The 22240-nt window shown below is 43.9% G+C and overlaps 1 protein-coding gene across 2 annotated transcripts in view; it reads right to left on the bottom strand.

Moving 5' to 3' along the window:
* The window catches only part of MDGA2 (MAM domain containing glycosylphosphatidylinositol anchor 2), a 631070-nt gene that overhangs the window by 2638 nt on the left and 606192 nt on the right, over positions 1–22240 (bottom strand). For both annotated transcript variants that reach the window (XM_008171632.4, XM_008171633.4), the window contains exons 13-16: positions 20265–20420; positions 18920–19078; positions 12381–12511; positions 413–518 (exon numbers count right to left, since the gene is read on the bottom strand). In XM_008171632.4, coding sequence (XP_008169854.1) covers positions 413–518; positions 12381–12511; positions 18920–19078; positions 20265–20420 — 552 coding nt within the window. The remainder of the gene's footprint in view (positions 1–412; positions 519–12380; positions 12512–18919; positions 19079–20264; positions 20421–22240) is intronic.

Below are 22240 nucleotides of genomic sequence, written 5' to 3'. Positions count from 1 at the left end.
AGGCACGGAGCAATGGGACAGTGGCTATCAGAATCTGGCTCTATATGTGGAGAACTAGTATTCCTTTAATATAGACCAGTGCCATTATATACATACATACATGCCCTCTAGCTACACACCAGAGTACAATTTCATGGTCCTGGCCTGCCTGACTCCCATTTGGTTTTCCTTCTCTTTGCTGCCATTACATTTAAAAAACAAATATCATGCATTTTCATATTTGACTAGAGATATTTTGGCTCCAGATTTTGGTTCCAAGAAAATCTTTAAACATCTCCATCTTCACTGGGTAACGTTTTGTTTTGCTTTCTGCACCACAGGGTCTGGTTTAGAACGTGGCTCGCATTTACAGGGATGGGGAGCGGTATAAGTATCTAGACAGCTCATCACACTGTCTGGAGGACCCACTTACTGTTGGCTGGCTGGTCTGCTTTCATACACTCTCCTTCCACAATCGATACATCATCAATAGCAATATCACCTTCTATGCCAGGACCTCGGATCCCTTCAAAAATGAGCTGCAAAAAATAAATATGAGACAATTAACAATACAGGGAATTCATGACACATAGAAAATATTCAGCTCTATTCATGGACAGAAATTAATGTGGTATTAAAGAGCTGTAGTTAATTACTCTCTATGTGCCTTCAATCATGTACACACATCTGTTGTACTTGCAGGTCAGCAACCCAGTAAAGGAGAAATCATTAGTGTAGAGTCTGGGCATATGTTAACTGTAACTTGCTTTGTTTACAAGTATACAGCAGGCCTGGAACAGCATGTAGGGCTAGCCTGTCTTCGAGGAGCCTCATCCCAACACCAGTGACTAGTCCCAGGGAGCAACTCTGTCCCCCCACAAACCAACCAAACAAAAGTCAGCAACAGCCAATGGCAGCACAGCATGTCATCCCAAGACTGGACATTTGCTCGTCGGCTGCATAGCACCTGCGTCCCTCAATGGGCGGCACTCTAGAAATAAAGGCATGATGGTAGTCTGGCCCCAGACAGTAAAGGCATTTCAGATAATGAGCCATGAAAAAAGGAAGGCGTTAGCTAGCTATACAACAGGCTTAAACATGAGTTTGCCCTTCTGTGGGAGGTCTCTTGGCATTACAACTTATTACTGCACTTGACCATGTTCCGGGGAAGACATGAGGGTGCGTCAATTAGACAGAGTCCAAAGAAGCTCCTGGGTAAGAGGAGATCAGTGGTTCTCCATTTTCCCCAAGCGGTTCCACCCATTTCCATACGGCGACACCCATCTCATCTAGCTGGGATCTAGCTGGGATCCCCTTTCTACTCAGCCATATGGAAAGGACAGGGTGGTCTTAACCCCCTGGCACCTGTTTGCAACCTGCCCCTGGTGGTCATTAGCCCCAGTCTCAGAGAACCTATGGAACAGACTGGTGTTGTATTTAGCCCTTCCTACTGAGAGATTCCAGAGAGTCACCTGGACACTCATTCACCCACTCTGGGGTTCTGCCAGATTCCATTTGGCCGATGGCTTTCTCACTGAGACAAGCTTGAGAAAATATTCATTGCACGTCACTGGAGGACATGACTGACATTATGTCAACACCACTGCTTATTGGGGTATATGTCCATCATGGCATGGCTGGATACTGGTCTCTCAGGAAAGCACCAGGTGGCAACAGCACTTCCTGTTACTGCTTTGGCGAAAGAAACGAGCAGATCCTAGCTCAAAGATGAATAGTGAGAGGCTACTCCCATCCTTGTGATGGTTAGCACCTCTCCAGTGTAGATGTTACCCCTTGTTTTCAGGGCACCTTGAGAAAAAAAATCAGACTTGGTCTAGTGTGTTCTCAGAATACGAGAATGGTAAGCTCCAACCAAGGAAAGTAAGTGGTTGAGGAAAAAGACAGCAACTTTGTGAGACAGTTAGAGGCAGAAAGCTGTATTACTTCAGCTGGAGAGGAAAATTATCCCCGTTTGGAGATGTCTGGCGTGTAGCGAGGTAGTTACTAATATTTACCATAATGCCAGGTATTAATGATGGATTACTACAGTACTGTAGAACCATGAGAAAATGTCTTCAATAGCAAACTTCAAAGTCTTTCTGTAGAGGTGAAGGGAATTATGCAAGACCTATTTTGCAAGGAATCGAATTCACACTGCTATCCTTTTGAAGTGCTTTCAGTTAACAGAGATGACAAGTTTTAAACTTTCATCGACTACAACATACGCATGAAACATCATATGGAAACACTGTGGCACTGCTACAGAAATTAACTCTTGGGGTAGACGTTTAATTCTATGTGGAGTAATTCATTACATTGAGTAATAATCTAGTTACAGTACAGATGTCTAGAGAACACTTAGCCGGATTCTGCTGCCATTGATTTCAGCAGCAGTCTTACCAGTGATTTAATGGGGCACAGGATTGAGTTCTTTTGACAGGTTCCATCTTTTCTTTGCTAATTAATACAGTTCAGTCAGTGTTATGCAATGAGAATGTGCAGCTTTCATTACAAATGTCCAGCAAGTCCTCAGTTTCCAGTGAAACAGTGCACTGCATCGCGCAAGATGTGCTCGGCACCAGGCCTGGATGGGCACAACCGTATAAATAATATTCAAGCACTACGATGTGTCAAAATACCAGATCACAAGACATTATGCTGTGCAGAAGCAGATTTTACTTTCTTTATTAGACTTGATTGCAGTACTCATGCCCTCAGCAGTAGACACATGCCCTACGTTTATTAAGCCAAATTTGCTCTCTAGGCTATTGACAGGCAGGGCTTGGGGATGTATTTGAAAGCTGACTGATGCGCCATAAGTCACACGGCAAGTTCTGTGCACGCAATGCTAAATAAACTTGAAAGCAGCACATTTGTAGTGGATGACTCCATCGTCATTTTACTGAAGTGTGATATTGTAGGTTAATTACTGTAACAAGGCAGGCATTAGTGTAACCAGGAGCAGTAATTGGGAAAACAGCAAGGTTTTCCATTTTTAGCCCACTGTCTGAAAACAGTGTTTCCAGTAATTATCCTCTCATCACATTTTCCCCACTCTAACACTGATACTAGAAAGTATTCTGCTTGAAAGGAAAATATCTTTCTCCTCTTTTCTCCCTCTCTTGGCAGACTGTACAGAACCTATCAACCGGATTTAAAATCAAATCTCTCCTGGTTAGGACAAGCTCTGCTTCAAGACACCAAGAGCTCTATAAACAAACATACAATAGGTTGCATTTAATTAAAATCTGCTTTTGGCAAGAAGCTGCATAGGTTTCAAAGATGGTTCCCTATTAGTCAGGCTGGCCACTGGCTCAAAACAAATCGCAGAAGAGTATTGGCAATGCATGAAGCACAGTCTAGTGTGTAGCTCGTAGTTACTTGCAGGATGTGCCAGATGATCACAATCCCCTACCAGTCTCTAGCAAAAGCTATTATCCGTGTCCATGTAATTTTACACAGCTGTTGTTAGAAATGCTGCATTTAGCAGAAGAATAGCAAGGCTTACAAATATACTGAAGGCCACTTTACTCTCTTGACAAGTAAAATGGAAACTATTCTTTATATTGTCCCATCGATCCAGGGAGTCTCAAAGGGAATTTAGCTTTTAGTTGCTTTTTCCAATAGATGCCAGGCTGGGCGTACTTCCCTGGAGAGACTCCTGAATAGAAGTAGAAACCAGCCCAATCAAAATCCCAAGTCCGAACGCCCCCAAACTTGGGCAAGATTTCAACCTGGATCTAAATGTGGATGTTCAGACCATCCTTAATTGGAAGAAATGCTGCCGTGGGGCTCCTCTTATATCCGTAGGGCTAGTCTGCACTGGCAATGTTAAAGTGCTGGCAATGGCAGTGTTTTAACGTGGCTTGTGTAGTCGCGACAGAGTGCTGGGAGAGCGCTCTCCCTGTGCTCTAAAATAAACCCACCTCCACGAGGGGCGTAGCTCCCAGCCCTGGTGCACTGTTTACATTGGCGCTTTACGGCACTGAAACTTGCTGCGCTCGGAGGGGGTGTGTGTGTGTTTTTTCACACCCCTGAGTGAGAAAGTTGCAGCGCTGTAAAGTGCCAGTGTAGACAAGCCCTAAGTCTTCTTGGGCCCCTCTTTTATTCCCAAAGCCCAAGTAACAATTGTAGCCAGCTTTGAAGTTTATTGCCAACATTTCATTTGGGTCTAAGATGATGATGTTCTCAGCCTGTTTCTAGTAGCCGAAAGTCAAAATAATGAAAAAAGGGATCATCTCATATAGACTCTCATAGACGCATAGACTTTAAGGTCAGAAGGGACCATTATGATCTTCTAGTCTGAGCTCCTGCACAACGCAGGCCACAGAATCTCACCCACCCACTCCTGTAACAACCCCCTGACCTATGTCTGAGCCACTGAAGTCCTCAAATCGTGGTTTAAAGACTTCAAGATGCAGAGAATCCTCCAGCAAGTGACCCGTGCCCCACGCTGCAGAGGAAGGTGAAAACCCCCCAGGGCCTCTGCCAATCTGCCCTGGAGGAAAATTCCTTCCCGACCCCAAATATGGCAATCAGCTAAACCCTGAGCATGTGGGCAAGATTCACCAGCCAGACACCCAGGAAAGAATTCTCTGTAGTAACTCAGATCCCACTCCATCTAACATCCCATCACAGGCCATTGGGCATATTTAGCACTAATTGTCAAACACCAATTAATTGCCAAAATTAGGCTATCCCACCATACCATCCCCTCCATAAACTTATCAAACTTAGTCTTGAAGCCAGATATGTCTTTTGCCTCCACTGCTCCCCTTGGAAGGTTATTCCAGAACTTCACTCCTCTGAGGTTAGAAACCTTCGTCTAATTTCAAGTCTAAACTTGTGATGGTACAGCCCAGCAGAATGGGACCCTGACCTTGTCTGGCATCCTTGTCGGGGGCTAAGTGGAGAGGACATGGACTGATGGGAATGAAAACTAAGCCACATCTATTACCCTAGAGATGGCCCATCCACTCTAGCTGAGGCACATGACAAGCAGCTTAACTGCTTGCCTTGGGCAACCCCTGTGCTGTACCTGTTCTGTGGTGAAACAAAGCATTTCATTCCCCAGAGCAGCCTGTCCATCTTTCACAGTCTGTCAGTCTGTTCCAGGCACTACAATTCATGTTATTTGTGTGCACGCGCATCCTATTTGTTTATTTATTGACAGATACATCCTTTAGTGTAAAATATCCATTTGTTTCTGAAGAATTAAATGAATCATGCTCATTATTCTGGACTAAATCACAACAGAGGTTTATAAGCCTAATTAGATGTTGGAAGGATGAAATCTTGCCTGGCTTTGGATAACTTCCAAAGCAGTAAATTAGGGAGATAAGATGGGTGAGGTAATATCTTTTATTGGACTAACTCCTGTTGGTGAGAACATAAGAACGGCCAAACTGGGTCAGACCAAACGTTCATGTAGCCCAGTCTCCTGTCTTCTGATAGTGGCCAATGCCACATGCCCTAGAGGGGATGAACAGAACAGGTAATCATCAAGTGAGCCATCCCCTGCCACCCATTCCCAGCTTCTGGCAAACAGAGGCTAGGGACACCATCCTTGCCCATCCTAGCTAATAGCCATTGATGGACCTATCGTCCATGAATTTATCTAGCTCTTTTTTGAACCCTGTTATAGTCTTGGACTTCACAGCATCCTCTGGCAAGGAGTTCCGCAGGTTGACTGTGTGTTGTGTGAAAGACAAGAGAAACAAGTTTTGGAATTATATAGAGCACCTCAAGTCACCTAAAGAAGAGCTCTGTGTAAGCTAAAATGCTTGCCTCCCTCACCAACTGAAGTTGGTCCAATACAAGATATCACCTCTCCCACCTTGTCTCTCTAATGTACTGGGACCAACAGGGCTACAATACTGCAAAAAGCCGTTAATGCTAGTTGACACAGGTTGCCCAGGTGCAAAACAAAGTCACCTTAAAACAGATGCAACCACTAACTGAGCATTTAAACTTTGGACATTGCAATTTTGGGGGGAGGGAGGTGTCAAAAACTGAAAAGGTTCACTGTTTAGGTTTTCCAACTAAACATTTTCAAGAAAAGCAAGCACTTTCTGTGAAAATTTACATTTAGTGGAAAATGTTTCCCTTGAAAAAAGTTGAGATGGAAACATTCGGCACAGCCATAAATACGACATGTCTTGTACTTGTCTTCCTGGGTCTGGTTTTTTTTCATATAACAAATAAAAAAACCCCTGTAAAAAACAAATCAACCAACAAAACGAGCTAACTCATGAACAAACAAAAAGACTCTTAACAGAGTTTTAATCTAAAAAGAGAGAACAATGAAGCCCACCAGGAATGGATATTACATGAAAGGCATTCACATACGGTGATGGGTGGCAATATAAAACTCTACGACAGACATGAACACAGTAACTGCTGTTTTTTGAGATATGAGTCCCTATAGGTGCTCCACTTCACGTGCGCATGTGCTTCTCGAGCCCTTGATTGGAGAGTTTCCATTAGCAGTTTGGCCTGTACATATTCCCTCTGCCGCCTCATGCCAGACACCAGGGCTATGTAGGCATGCTTGGGCAAATCGCCTTCAATTCCTTCTCCACCTCTTTCATATCCCGTAGAGAACAGTCTGAAGCAGAGGGGAAGGAGGGCGGGTGGTGGAGCACCACAGGGGGACACACCTTGAAGAACCCCAGGTACTGCACAAGGTGAATAACTTCCTCTTCTTTTTTGAGTGGTCCCCTCCACTTCAGGTGACTTCTGAGCAATACCCCCAGAGGGAGGAGGGTGCTTCGGAATTGAGTCTATAACTGAAGACAGTACTGAAGTACCAAATGCTGCATCAGATTGGCATGGACTAAAATGTAATATTTTGAAAGCGTATGAGGCCCAGGTAGCCGTTCTTAAGTAATGATGTAGGTGTTTCCTGTGATGTGATCAATTGTGCTATCACCTGCTGGGGAGGAAGAGCACCATAACAAATGATAATACCTCCAGATAGCCATCTCAATGGTCTCTAAGCAGAGATCATGGACCCCTTGGATCTATCCGCGAAAGAGATGAACAGCCCGGGTGACTTTTGAAAATGCTTGGTCCTATCTAAGTAGGAAGCCGAAGCCCTTTTAACATCCAATATATGAAAACAGGACTCCTGCAGAGATCTATGTGGCTTCGGAAGAAACACTGGTAGATAAATGGAATGGTTAAGATGGAACTCCAATAAAACTTTAGGTAAGAATTCAGGGTTTTGATGTAAAGACCTTTTGTCCTTAAATAAAACTGTAAAGAGGGGGATCTGCCATCAATCTCCCCAAACCTACAGGCCAATATGATGGCTATTAAAAATGGTTTGAATGGAGGCCTCATCAGGTATTTGAGTACCAGGTTGAGGTCTGAGGTTGGAGTAGGGTCTCTAATCTGGGGGTAGAGATTCCTGAAATCTTTAATAAGCCTAGATGATACTGGGTGAGCAAATATGGATAAATCATTCTACCAGAGGATGAAAGGCTGATATTGCAGCCAAATGGACCTTAATCAGACTAAGTGATAACTCTGATTTCTTCAGATCCAACATCTAGATCATCCAGGATGACTAGAAGTGTCACAGATTCAGGCAGGAGGCAGCGGCAAGAACACCAATGGAAGAATCTCTTAAATTTCTGCAGGTAACGAATATAGGTTGACCTCCTAGTGTTCCATAACATCTATTGCACTTCTGCAGAGCAGGAGAATTCTGACCCTGGAAACCAATGAAGAACCATGCCCTGAAGTGAAGACACATTAGGCTGGACTGTGGCACATGACCCACATCCTGCAAGAGGAGATGAGGTTTGGGAGCTTAAGCGACAGTTGGACACACAGGTGAAGCAGGTAAGTGTACCAAGCTTGTCTTGGCCAGGTCAGCTCTATAAGGAAAACGCTGGCACTGTCCTGACTGATTTTGTTCATCACCTTTAGTATCAGTGGTGTTGAAGGAAATGCACAGTGCAGACCCTTCCTCCAAGATAGAAGATAATCAGTCATGACCCTGATTAATTTGCCGCCGACGAGGGGTAGGAAATGAAGGCAGGCATTCCTGACAGCCCCGAGCTCCAAGGGATTTATGTGGAGACTGGTTTCACGAGCTAATCGCCTGCTTGAGTCATGAGGGCACTGAGATGAGATCCCCATCCCAACAGTGACATGTCTGTTGTTAAAGTTACTGATGGAGCTGGATGACCAAAAGGCCTGCGCAGATGTTGGGTTGGTCTTTCCACCAGTTTAGGGAATTCCTCCCTTGTGGAGGAAACATCACCTGTTGTCCTATGGCGAATAGGTCATATTGAGCCAATCCTGGAAAAGCAGAGGTGTAGCCTTGCATGATCAGTCACAATGGTACAAGCTGCCATGTGCCCCAAGAGCTGAAGACAATTCCTTAGTGTGTTCTGAGGAATCCCTTCAATTGCCCAGACCAGACCTGAGAAAGTCACAAATCTGTCTAAGGGAAGGTAGGCCCTGGCTCTCAATGAGGGGGGAAGGGGTGGTTGTCTGGGCTGGGCGGGGCATGGCTGGGCTCGGGGGGGGGGGGCGGTTGTTCGGGTATCTGAGTAAGGGGGGCCCTGCAGCTGGGATCTGGGGAGGGGAAGGGGGCAGAGACACAGGAACTGGGTTGTCATAGGGGTTTCCTTAACTTTCTGCTTCCGGGGGAATTTGTGTGCCTGTATTGTTACAGACAGAGTTGCTGACAGGTATTTTGAAATAATTACCAAAATAACGGAAACTGGCGTGATTATGTAGTGTTATTTTGACACTATAATTTGCAGAATTTTGCAGAATTTTAACATATTATGTGCAGAATTTTAAATTTTTTGGTGAAGAATGCCCCCAGGAGTAAAACGTGGTTGCCTAAAATTAGGCACCGAAGTCCATATATCAACTCCTAAAGGAAGGAGACTAATTTTCAAACATGGGAGAAAGGATTTATAAATCAATGGGAACGGCAGGTGCTCGGCCTCGCTGAAAATCAATACTTACAAATTTACATATGGGTTTCGAGGCCTAACTTGGGGCACCCACATTTGAAGACATGGGCCTTGGGGTACTTGCGTGGGATGAGAGGTTATTCGAAGGATTATGTTTGTCAGGCATGGGTAACTCCATTGAACATCCACTATTGGAGATACAGAAACGGAGGCGGTTCTGCCATAGGGCATCCTTCATAGCAGCCACCGAAAAAAAATTAGACAATAAAGATGATATTCAGCCAGGGTAGTTTGGTAGCTCCACAGACTTCAATGACTATCCCCAGTTTAAAGGCACTATGTTGATTTACATCCAGGGACGACTAGTGACAGCAGCTGAGGATCAGGAAGATTGTGTCCTTAACCGCATCCTATTCAATGCTTGAAGTTCTTCCAGCTAAAAGAACCATTTTGGAAACAGCTCTTTGTGTGCGCCAAACTATGCAACGTATTGCAGCAAGGAGCTCGAAAGCAGCAGTAAGAAGACTTCAAGGAAGTTACAGTAATGTTGGTCACACTGTCCCTACTGAAATGCGGTTTGAGAGCTGTTATGATGCAGACAGCAGCTAGTGTTTCATTTTTATATGCTCTATTCTCATTTTACTTACCATTACATAAAGTATTTGGTTATTTGAGAGACACGGTGGGTGAGGTAATACCTTTTCTTAGACCAAGTTCTGTTGGTGAGAGAGACAAGCTTTCAAGCCACACAGAGCTCTTCTGCAGGTTATTTAACAGGCAGAATAAGCATTACATAAAGACTGGTTCTAAGCATTCATAATCCCTTCATAATCTCTTCACCAGCAAGGCTTCGGTATTGGATATGTGGATTGGGAAAATGTAAAAGAAATCTAGGAATAAATTAACCCATTAACAAGTTTTAATTTCTGTGTCAGAGGATACCGTTTACCACAGACAAAGATTCGTTTCAGTTCACTCCCCTTAAATTTAACTATAAACAACCACAAAACTTGTGAACTGACTGGATACAGATCTTGCTTAAATGAGTAGTAAATATTTCTGTGATGCCTCTCTGTCCACATTTTGGCATAAGAATGCTGAAAGGTCAGGGGGTAATTAGAAGTTAGTAGCACAGTGGGATAGGCAGGCAGAGAATATCTTCCTGCTTTGAAAGAAATAGAAGGAAGGTGAGGTATGCTGCTACCAAGACTGGGTCCAATGGCTTCTCTTTTTGGGGAATGCAGCAATGAGATGCTCCTTTAATCACTGTGCAGATATCAAAATGAAAAGTAACTTTATAAAAACGTAGATAAATCATTATGAACAGGAGGAACCAATATCGACAACTCTTTTTGTTGTTTGGAATATTTCTTAAAGCACCAGCCCCCAGAGTCATGTGATTTTTGAGACTCTCACTTTAAAACACTGTAATGTAAAATGCACCTGGAAAGCAAGTTCAGGGTCAGTTTCTACTAACATGCCAGAAATGAACATTGTGACAATGGGAGCTAGGCATACTGACTGCAAAGTTACATACCATGTGACAGGGAAGATTAATAGATCAAAAAACATCCATGAAAAAATCAAATAGTCCTTCACCTCATTCAGCAAAATATTTAAATCTGGCTAGTGAAAAATGAAAACTAAAGTTCAAAAAACAATTTTGAAGGCATTTGCATTTCAGAGGTTTTATTAAAAAAGCAATTCTTCATTTATTCAAAAATTTTCACAATTTATTATTTTTTTTATAGAAAATGTTTCTCTTCCCCCCTCCCCCCGATTTTCAGTTTTTTGGATCTGCTTTCCTCCCCTTCCTTTCTCTTCCTTTTTTATTTTTCCACTGGAAAAGAGAAAAGTAGATAAAAAACCAGAGATGATAAACACAAAAATAAAAACCAAACACATTTTTCTCTTTTTATTTTTGCTGAAAAAAGCCTGAACATTAAAACGAAACGACAATTTTCTGAGTGCCAAAACCCCTGTTTCCATAAAAAAAATGTTTTCATTCAAAAATTTCAACCAGTTCTCCCTAGCAGCATGTGCTGAAGTTCATCCTTTTTTAGCAAAACTCTGAAGTGCGGAACTAGGTGCTCTGCTGAACAGGGCCAGACTGCTGAATCAGGGGCTACGGCAGTGGTTCTCGGCCTTCTGGGGCTCAGGACCCATTTGTAAATATTGACAGCCTGTGGCAACCCAGTAAATAGGTTGGGGGGCCGGGACAGGGGGCAGATCCTCCCCTTGGGGAGAGAGCTCACAGTGCCTACCCTGCACTCACCCTGCAGTGCTAGCTCTGGTCTAGCAGGGCTGGCCTTGGTTCCCTGCTCCGGGCATGTGACCTCCAGGGTGGCAAAGTTGCTCAGGTTTGGCCCCATCCCCCTCATGGGGGCTGCTGGGCCACATTTGTGTGTGTGGTCCTGGCTATATCTCGGCACTCATCTGCCTTCCCCTCCCCACAGTCTTTGCTCCGTTCACATTTTCTGGTTTACCATCTCCTCCAGGTCATCCTTCTCTCACTGTTTTCTTCCCATCCTCTTCCATGCTGCCTTTTATATGTTTGGAACAGCCAGTAGGGGCACGGGCACCAAATAACTTTCCTTCTATCTCTGCCCCTTACTTTGGCAATGAAAAATTCAGGGTCAGGATCAGGAGTAATTGCCAATCCATGTTTTCAGGTTAGCAGACTTGGAGGTGCATACGTTTTGGAGCCCAGAACCGTAATCGTCCTTGGCGAGTAGGATAGCTTTAAAGAGATAAGGTTCATTTGTGCAACTTTTACGCGGGAGAGGAGTTTCTCACTCGAGCAGCTATACTGAGTTCACTGGGCCCATTCATCCTCGTGAGTATGGATAGCAGAGTTGGGCCCATTTTTTGCAGAAATCTGTACAGATCTCATGATCAAATCAAGCACAAAGTTTGTGACAAACTGCAGCGAGCTGTGCAATTCTAATGAATGCTGTGTGTATCTTTGCAAAGTCGGGAATTTTCTACAGGGAACGCTGCTGTTTTGTCACCTAATTGTTACCAAAGATTCAGAGATAATTTCTCTTTTTGTGGCGAAAACATAAATTTCTAGGGATTTGATTGTGTATTGCTCCTTGGTCCCCAGACAAATTACACATGAAGCAAACTTTCTATTCAAGTTGCTCAGCTAAAAAAACATGTTTTACATAAATTGATAGCACCATTCCCAGCTGAAAACAGGTTACTATTCCAGCGAGAGGTTGGCATTCTGACATTAAATATGCATTGTTAATCTCTGTGATCTGCACCTATTTACAAGAGGGAAAGCAATTATCTGTCCAGAAAGCAGCTTTCAGAGCTGAAATGAAGCTGTGAAATGCTGTGTAAAAAAAAAAAAGCAGAAATGTAATCAGGCCACTTGCTTGATTCCCCCATCAGTGTCAAAGAGAAGGCTCTATTTCCAGTATATGCACCAGACAGCTTTACTCTCCTCGGCCTTACCTGAAATGAAGTGGTGGGGTGTATATTAACTCGGGCCTGGTTCCAGTGCTGTCCCTTATTCCCACTTGAAGACCATACTGGATTTTCTATTGTGGTCTGTCCCTTTAACCGCAGATAAACATTCAAGCTTCCTGCAAAAACACCCAGTAACAACATTAGTCAGTTTGGTTCTTTTGCACAGATAGTTTCTTTGTAAATAGTGTTCAGGTGTGTGCAGATTCCAAGGCAGACACTCTTTGCTACAGGTAACAATCTGTCTTGATGCTTTGCCGCCCCTCCCTTAGGCATTTGCCCCGTTCCCATTGTGACACACTGTACCTCAAAGTAGCACCCTGGAGCCCCCTTATTCACCACTGTCATATAATTATATGGTTTGTACAATGCCTGGCTGGTAAGGTATTTAAAAAGTCTTGATCTGTTGAACCTTAATATCCCATTGGATTGTCGGTGCTGTCATTGTACGTGAAGTTATGAAGCTTTGCGATATGTGCTACTGAAGTACGTTGTGAGGTTGGGAGATGCCACAGCCAGCTTTTCAGTAAGGACAAAGGAGCAGCTATGACTGGCCAGACAATGGCCCATCAAGAAGAATCCACTCTCTGAGAGATAGCTTGGAGAGGGCATGTACCTAGATGGGGACTGTCTGACTAATGGGGACTGCATGATCCCCACGTCACGGCAAGGATCTTGCTAGCAGATGGATGAAAGTATAAAAGAGGGACTGTGCAATCATCACTTGGCCTTTCCTCCCCCGGCCCCATTTCAACTCCTGGAAGACCCTCTGGAAGACAACAACTTTGAACTAGGGAGATTGGTCCCAGTCTGTGTATTGAAGAACCGTGAGCTGCCCATGACGTCTGTTACGTGAGAGACTGCTTGATTCCAATCTTGCTTAGTCTGTTTATTTCTTAGATAACCAACTTTGATCTCCAGGTCTGCTACTTATAATCACTTAAAATCTCTCTTTCTGTAGTTAATAAATCTGTTTGATATTTTACCTAAAACAGTGGGTGTTTGGTTACAGTGCTTGGGGGAGCTCAGCTCGGATTACAAAGCCTGATGTACGTCTATATTCCTTTGAAGTGGCAAACTTATTAACAAGCTTGCACTGTCCAAGGGAGACTTGAGCAGTGCAAGATGGTATATTTCTGGGGTGCAAGGCTGGGATGATTGGCGGGTGCCTCTCTCTGTATGATTCACGGGTGGCTCAAAGAGCATTCCTGGAATTTTGCTGGGGGTGGGACTCCACATGCTAATGATCGCAGCATCTGGAGGGATTTTGCTGCTTGTCACTGGCATAGCATTGTGTGAGAGCGTCGAGGCTGAAGAGTTAAGGGAGCACAAAGGTCCCACAGATTCAGGTTGTACCCCAGGGTGCCATCACACCCATATGTCTCCCTTAGGTATTCTTTATTCATTCGGTCTTGGATTAGGAACGTGACATGTTTTTTTCCTGCCGTTGCAAGTGACAAAATCATAAGTGTCACATAGAATTTGGCAGGATTTAAGAAGTCACAAAGTTCACAGACTCGGTGCATGTTTCTCATGCGCTTCCCATCAGACACAGCTTTCTCCTGCTGCCTGGAGGCTGGAGGTGTCCTTTATATACCAGCCTTTAAAAAAAAATCGTTTTTGCCTTGATTTGAAAAAGTTCACAGCGTCAAAGCTCTCAAAAGCCACCGTTCTCTAGGGATGCAAAGAACAGCAAAACCTTGAGTAAAACACGTCCCCTGGAACATTAATTATGTAATTTCTCCAGCACCCTGGGAATGCAAAGTACAAGTTAAGTTTACAAATAGACCTCTTTTCTGAGAGACACCTGCACAATGACACAGCTCAAAGTCACACAAAGTTCTGGTACCTAGTACAACTCACTGCTTTGAAAAACACAAGGTTAGATTTAAAAAAAACCACACACACACACACAACGGAATGAAATGCGCATATGTAAAAAGCAGCAGGAAATGGTGCTTCCTGCTTCCATGCTTCTGATGGTTACACAGGCACACCAAGAATCAGGCCCACACCTTACCTTCAAACTGGGTGAAATGTGCCTTAGTGCCTGAACAGTTTTTTTTGTTTTTTTTTTAAACACGGTAGCATTTGATTTTTCAACTGAAAGGAAGAGAGAGAAGCAGTGGGGAGGAGACATGGACTTTCGGTGGACACCCTGTCTCTCTTCAAACACTCAGTGGGCAGGGCAACCCAGCTAGAAGGGCCCACAAACATCCAGAACGAGGGGGTGGCATCCACTGTAGCTGTTTCTGAAGCTGTGTGGGAAGTTTGGGCCAGCAGTCACGCAGGTTTCACACATGTTCACCATCTGTGAGATGAGCCAACCAGGGCTCAGCATTGCGGGAAGGGTCGCCTGGCTCTTGTGAAATAAGAACCAGCTCCAAACTGAATGGGAAGCTCTTGTAAGATTCATGCCAGTTCAGCTAAAATTCTCCTCTTTTCCTGCTTCCTTCTTCACTGGTTCTGGGTGCAAGATTTGAAATGAGAAAGCCTCCAAGGCTAGGCAGAAAGAACAGCTATCATTAGAGATTTCAGCCTGGCTAGGAGTATGGTAGCTTAAAGAGAGTTGGGATGGGAAGCTGGTAGGCTTCATAGTTGGGTGGATGGGTGGGAAGAAAAGAATCCAAGGGCTAGGGAAGGTGGGGGGAGGGAACTGGATGAGTGCAGTAGTTGGAAAGAAGGGTGGTGAGGAGATACCCTGAAGAACAAAGGGAAGGGGAGCCAGGAGGAGGAAGATCCACCGAAGGTAATGCTGACACATAAGTCAACAAGGAAGAGTTCAGAGTTATGGGCTCCCAGGGAAGAGAAGGTCTTGAGCAGACAAGAATGGCTTAGTGTGTTAAAAGCAGTAGTGAAGAATGACTATGGAGTGGAGACCCGTAGAGCAGACAAAGACAGCAACGTGCAGTGAGTTTTGTGTGGGCAGGTTCAGGGCACATGCCAGATTGTAGGGGATGAAGAGGACAGTAGGTGCATGTTCCAGGATGTTAGAGATGAAGGGAAGCAGGAAGTTAAAGTGATAACCGGGAGAGGAAGGAGGGTCTAAGTGAGGTTTTCTTATGGGCAGGGAAATGGAGCAAAATTGGAGCAACCAGTTAGAAGAGTGAGATAAGTTGCCAGGGACTGCAGCTACGGGAGCAGTTAAGGGAGACATGGATTGTTTAGTACAAGGTTGAGCAGAACTTCAGGAAGAGAGTGTGGTATCCTAAGGCTTGGGTGCTTTCCAAACAACTACTGGAGATACATTAGAGAAAAGCCAGCCCACCTATGACTAGTCACAGCATGAACTTAAATTTATGCTAGTTTAAAGAAAACTATTACATATAATTTTAATTTTCATGAAGATCCAAAATAATGCCAATAGCAAGCAATGCACCAATGTTGTTTCAATGTATTATCCACTAGTGCTGGGAGATACAGATTGTGACATACAGCTGGGTGGGTAGGACAGGCTGATCTGGGGGGAGGGATAGCTCAGTGGTTTGAGCATTGGCCTGCTAAACCTAGGGTTGTGAGTTCAATCCTTGAAAAGGCCATTTAGGGACCTGGGATAAAAATCTGCCTAGGGATTGTTCCCACTTTGAGCAAGGGGTTGGACTAGATGAGGTCCCTTCCCTCCCTGATATTCTATGATTACAAGACTCAATTATTTAGGCCATAGAGGATGCTAAATAAAAGATCATTCATACGACCACCAAACACTGTCATGTAGTTCAAACTAATGACAAGAGGACTACATCTTTGAGCATTCTTGCTTAAAAGAACAGGCGTTACTTCACCAGCTATGTTCAGGCCATCTCGATCAAGCTGGCAGCTCCTTGAGTTTATTTACACACACCTACCTGTGTCAGCCCCAAATGCATTTGCAAATGTGATGGATTCAACCTGCAGTAAACCCCTATTCTTGAAATGTATAACTTGCTGCCAGTCATGGCTGTACATACTTGCAGAACACCACAAGTCCTGCATGTAAGACTCGTTTTGAAAAATTGACCCATGGTGAACATTTCTTTTAAACTGAGAACAATTCTGACCTACAGGAAAATGAGCAGCCAAGCGACCCTTGAGCAGATAAAACAAATTGCAATGGAGACATGTTACATTTTTGCATAAAAATAGATCAGAGGAGTTCATGTTTCGGATGGTTTTATAGCACGGGAACTCTTGAGCTAACTTGTTGAAGGTGAGGAGAAGCTTTAACGACTGTATTAGCTTTTCGGTGGCATCCATTGGACCCTATCTTACTGAAATAGTGACTGTCAGGCAATATTCTGGTACACTGTTGTTTTTATTTTGGTTTGCCAGTCTTTCAATAAATACAGACTGACCCTGGTGCCTCTTTGCTTTATTCCTTGTTCCCCCAACAACACGGGACTACTCTGAGAGGCTGCCGTCGATCAAGTAGATTGGAAATAAGGTGATGTAGGACCCAGACCGACTGCACCACTTGTGAAAACCTGTGGCACTTTAGCCCTGGCACTGCTTAGAGAGTGTGTGCCACTTCATTGTTCCAGTTACAAACGTATGAAAATATTATTGTGGCCCAAACCTGCCAAGTGCCGATCACGTTACACTCCCACTGAACAGGAGCTGGAGTTACAGGAGCTCAGCACCTCACAGGAGAGAGCCCACATGAGCAGCCGTTCGCAGAGACAACAGACACGAACGGTCTCCTGTCTGTATTGCCAGGGATAATCAACGTTAACCCCTCGAAAAGGTGGACATGCAAAGTAGATGCGCCCTCGTTGGACTGGCAGTCAGGAGGATGTGAGCATTCTCAGGGTTAATTCTGTATGATCTGACAGGAACTTCTCATATGATTCGCAGTTTAAAGCAACGTATATTTGGGAGTAAGATTAGAAACATAGTTGCTAGTTCCAAACATAATTCCATGCCTGCTTTTCTCTTGGGAGTTAGGCTTTAGCCTAACATTATAATGAATTTGGTAATCTCATACCAGTCCTCATTTCTCCACATACGATCCCTTTTCCTTCTTGGCCATTATACCAATAGTAGCGTGATTGGCAGGCTGGCTCCAGAGGCACCCAAGCCCCGACAAGCAGACGGACAGCTCCTCAGGACTGAGATGCTGTGGCAGAGCTTTCTCAAAGCGGTGCTATTATTTCTCTCTCATCCTGAGGAGCACTAAACTCACCCGTTTTTCAAAATGGCCAAACCAAACCTACCCGTCTTACAACCACCATCAACTGTTGTCCTCGGATTCCTCTGCCATCTGGTTGGGCAGCTGTGCTGAGGGCAGAATTTGGCCCTGTCACAATGAGCACACACTAAACTTCTGTTAAGTCTCAGCAGAGAAGCCAAGGATTGAGCAGACATGGAAACTTCCCCTGATACATGGCCCCTACGCTAGGCTGAGCAGCACCGGAAAGACCAATGATGTGATGATGCTTTGGACAGAAGTCCAAAGGGATGTCAAGCTGACATCTTACTCAACTCTACCATTACCTTAGAAAATGCTGGCTACTGATACGCCTCACTGTATCCTTCACTGCCCAATACCATCAGCAGTTTCCATGGGATTTTAAGTTTCTTTGATTGATACTCAGTAAACCTGATGCGGCCTCAGCATCTCTTGCCATTATGAAGAAAGGTCTGACGAAGACCTGCCTTGGGGCTGCCTCGAAGTGGTTAGTCATGCAGTGGCAACTAACAAAACTCCTTCAACTCCTCTGCTTTATTTAAGGGCTAAATCCTACCTGGAGGTAGGCAGGAGAGTCCAAAAGGAGCCACTAACATGCATCTGAGGGAGGGGGTTGCCCCAAAAAATTAAATTTTGGCAACAATAACTTGAAATCAGCTTGATGCTGGAAATCCATTCAGACACATTCTGATGCTGTGTTCACTTATATGGGGTTTTCTGGGATCTAGAGAGACCTGCCTTCTTAATACATAAATATTTATCACTGAGATACACCAGCATCCTTCAGATATGGCATGTACGGCGTTAAAAAACAAAAACCTACTTCGGGCTGTTTCTTTTGCTTTTTCATCTAGGGCCAGGACCAGCCTGCAGAAATCCATCCTGGGATGTTGCAACAGCCATCAGAAGAGAGTTATAGCTGCTAATCAACTGACCCCAACCCTCGCCTCCCCACGGCAGGGGACTCAAAATACTGGTGTAGTACCAGCAAAGTGCTTACAGCCCTTTCTCTCTGCCATACTTGAAAATTCCCTTTCTCAAAGCCACATTCACATGCACTTAGAAGGGTTTCCTGTTGCTGCCCCATGCTTTGAAGGGAGTGGTTCTCTACTGCCCCCAAGAGTGGGCTGTGCTGAACAAGCCCAAAGCGATGAAGGTGTTAATTGGCATGTCTTATTATAAACTGTATTACCATAGCACCTGGAAGTCCCAGTCACGGAGCAGAACCCCATGGTGTTAGGTGCTGTACAAAGGGGATGCTGCTGACCTTTCCTTTCTCGGTAAGATGTGTGTGTTATTTTTCCTTTAATAAACCATAGTTTCTCCTGTAATTTAAATGACAAGATCGTTGGGTTCCTCTCACCTATGTGCTGTCCGTACATGTGATAGTAGAAACTAAAACAATATGCTGTGTTGGTGACTCCATAAGGGTTTTTAGGGGCTACGCTGAAAACAGGACTCAGAAGCCTGGCCTTTTCTCCTTCCAGCCTCGGGCGTGACGTTTCAATGTACATGTAGAAACCTAGAAGAAGGCCAGAACAGAAATCGTTAAGTTCAGTCTTTAAACACACACACTCTCTCTCTCTCTCAGAGTACGGATGCTCTGCACAAGAACTGTTACGAACCTTGAACAATTTTTCACATTCATCTGACACCGCTGGGCCTTGTTTGCTGCACTTGACCTGCATAAATCCCATGTGCTTCCACAAACAAATGCTTCAATGAGATTTTTTTTCTATTAACGGTAAAAATCTCTGCTAGTAGTTCAGTACTCACAAGCAACAGTAAGGCGATAAACCAGTGCGTATACACAAGAAAGGGGGAAATTATTTGTTTAGGTTCCAGATCTCAGTCTTAAGGTGGCAAAGTGTCTATATGAATAGTGAAAGAAGAATTATTTTTAAAATAATGAAAAATTTCTTCATGGCATCGCTTCAAGGAGCCTTTTCGATAGCCCGACCAATCACAGTTCAAAAGCCCATCCTCCATGAAAGAACACATTATTCAATGATCCTGATTCTAGTCTATGTCAGCATTATAGATACGATAATGACTTGCTCAATAACTGTAACCAAGCACAGTCAATGCAAGCATTACTGTGTTTGGTAGTGCAGGTGGGGTGTGGAATATAAAGTAGTCTGAGCGATCACAGTCCTGCACGGTAAGTCTGAAAGTCACCATTCGAATACATACAGAAAGCAGAATCCAGCACTTTAGTTAACAGGGATGGCAGATTTCAAATCACGCCCTTTAGCAGGATTCAAAATGAAGACAGGACAATGAAACTTTTAGCTCTCACAATCTGCTAGTAAGAATTTAAATGACTACAAGCTACAGAATGTTGTAGGAAGTTTGAAATATACATCACTACAGAACCTACTGCCTGAAACTGATCATCTTTAAAATGGCATTAGAAATGGTAACAAACAGGACTGGTCAGGAGGCACAAAGTTTGGTTTTAGATACAGATCTGACCTCTGTATGTAAATGTTCAGATGCAAGATTTTGCTTTGGGATCATCTCTATTAAATGTTATGGAGTCCCTACAGAATTAACATAGGTCAGTATTTTCATCCTAAATACTGCTGGGTGTCATTAAGAAAAGACAAGGCTTTGGGCCTCAACATGTTGGGTAGATCCTCAGTGGAGCTTTGTTGATTTGCATTAGCTGAGGGTCTGTCACTGCAGAAATCTAAGCTATGTTTTACCTTCTTTGGAGCCACTTCGGTCTGCATTGGGTCCAGTGTTTGGGGTATATTTTGTGTCTCTGGTGGCAGTGCTTTGTTTCGTCCAGTCAAAATTATCCGTATCATCTTGAGTGAATAGACATATGTTGCCATCTTCAAATCCACAGTGAAACTCTCCTACAGCCAACACAGTAAATTAACATGACTTCAGTCATTGTAACCATTGTATGCGTAACTGTCAAAGGTCTTGCAGTGCCACAACCTTTTTAAAGGACAATGGTCACTATTAACATTGGACATTTTTTTGAAATCCGGGTAGAATATCGAGGATGTGTCTTCCTTTACGATAGTTATTTTATTTATTATTTTAATTGCTAAAAAATACACCTGACTATCACTCCAGGCATACGTGTAAACAGAAAACATGTACAGATCTTATCAAATAGATCCCCCTCCACCATTCAGCATTATCCTTCAGCCCTTATTAGCCCTTCCACCCTTCGGAAAAGCCTCAGAGAACAGATAAGCATTGCAGCATGCCTTTAAGGCCAAGAGAGTTGGACTCCGGTTTAAGGAGGAAGCAAGGCTTACAATCAAAGACTTCTAGCTGAGTAATTTCCAGAGGTCTCCTCCTGTTTACAACGTGGGATTGTCAACTCATGCGACTCAGTGTATCACAGCTGAGTGTATCATTATTACATGAGCACAGAGTTGTACTCTTGGGTAGCCAGGAACCCAAACCATCCAAGGCTTTGGGGCCTGGATTCTCAAATCCCTCCCAGCAGTGTAAGGCCCCAAGGCACCTACTGAACTTTACGCACACGAGCAGTCCCAGTGAACGCACTGCTCCAGCAGGGCCAATGGATGTATTTCTTCACTGTCCCTACTTCTGGCCCCCGTGTGTTTGTTACAACCTCCTCCATGGGTGTGCATTTTGTACTCACCACGTGGAGTAGTGCTCCACTGGCCTCCAGAGAACTAGAGCTGGGCAAATAATGGATGGTTTGGTTCCCTGGCACATCCACATTTAAAAAAAAATAATAATAATTTTGGGTCAAACCAAAACTGAATTAAAAAAAAAAATGGAGTGAATTGTTAAGCCAAAAAAAAAGTTGAGTCGAGGCAATGTTAAAAGTTTTATTTCAATGCAACTCCAAAAATTCCATGCCAATTTCGGGGATTTTGACCAAAGCCAATGAAGACTTCATTTACAAAATGCGTCAGATGGGGTAGGAAGGAGACCTAACTGATAATCTTTAGCACAGTGATAACCTTCAGCCTCCTGGCATATGGGAGAGCCACATTCTATGCCCCCTACACCTCATATGAAAAAGGGATTTGAACATGGATCTTCCCCATTGCAACAGCATGCACTAACCATCGAGCTAGGGGTCTCTATCAATTTCTCATGTTGAATCTGTTCCGTTTCTTATCAATAATTAAATAATCATTGAAGCCGGGACTTGAACTTGGATCTCCAACATTCCAGGAGACTGCTCTAACTACCAGTTATAGAGTCATTTTCACATGTGCTCGCTGGCACAACGGCTATTTTGACAAGTTCTACATAGGACTACTCAGGGGTGTTAAGTCGAGCAGGTGTCTAAATGTTTGCAGGTTTGGGAGTTTAAATATGTAATATAGCCACTCAGGTCAGTGATATTGTACTGTGTCAGTGAGATCAGCATACAGGCCCTTGGAGTTGAAGCTAGGTTTGGGTAAGGATCCCAAAGAATGGAGGCCAACCTGAAGCTGATCTGAAATAATCTAATACCCAAATCTGAAAAATTAAGCTTGAAATTTCATCCCAAGCCCCATGGCCATTTTGAGAGATTTTTCTGGTTCTTCCTCAACCCGTTTCTGGTTAGGCTAGGAGGACAGTAAGAAAAGTGTCTACTTCATAGTACTGAACGTGAAACATTCCCCTACAAAACCAGGTTATCCCAGACACATATGTCTACTCCCTCAGTACAATGATCAGATTTACTTCTTTTCTC

This window comes from Chrysemys picta, chromosome 4, assembly GCF_011386835.1.
Source record: "Chrysemys picta bellii isolate R12L10 chromosome 4, ASM1138683v2, whole genome shotgun sequence".
In the NCBI taxonomy this organism is placed as follows: domain Eukaryota; kingdom Metazoa; phylum Chordata; order Testudines; family Emydidae; genus Chrysemys; species Chrysemys picta.
This window is presented reverse-complemented; position numbering and strand designations above follow the sequence as displayed.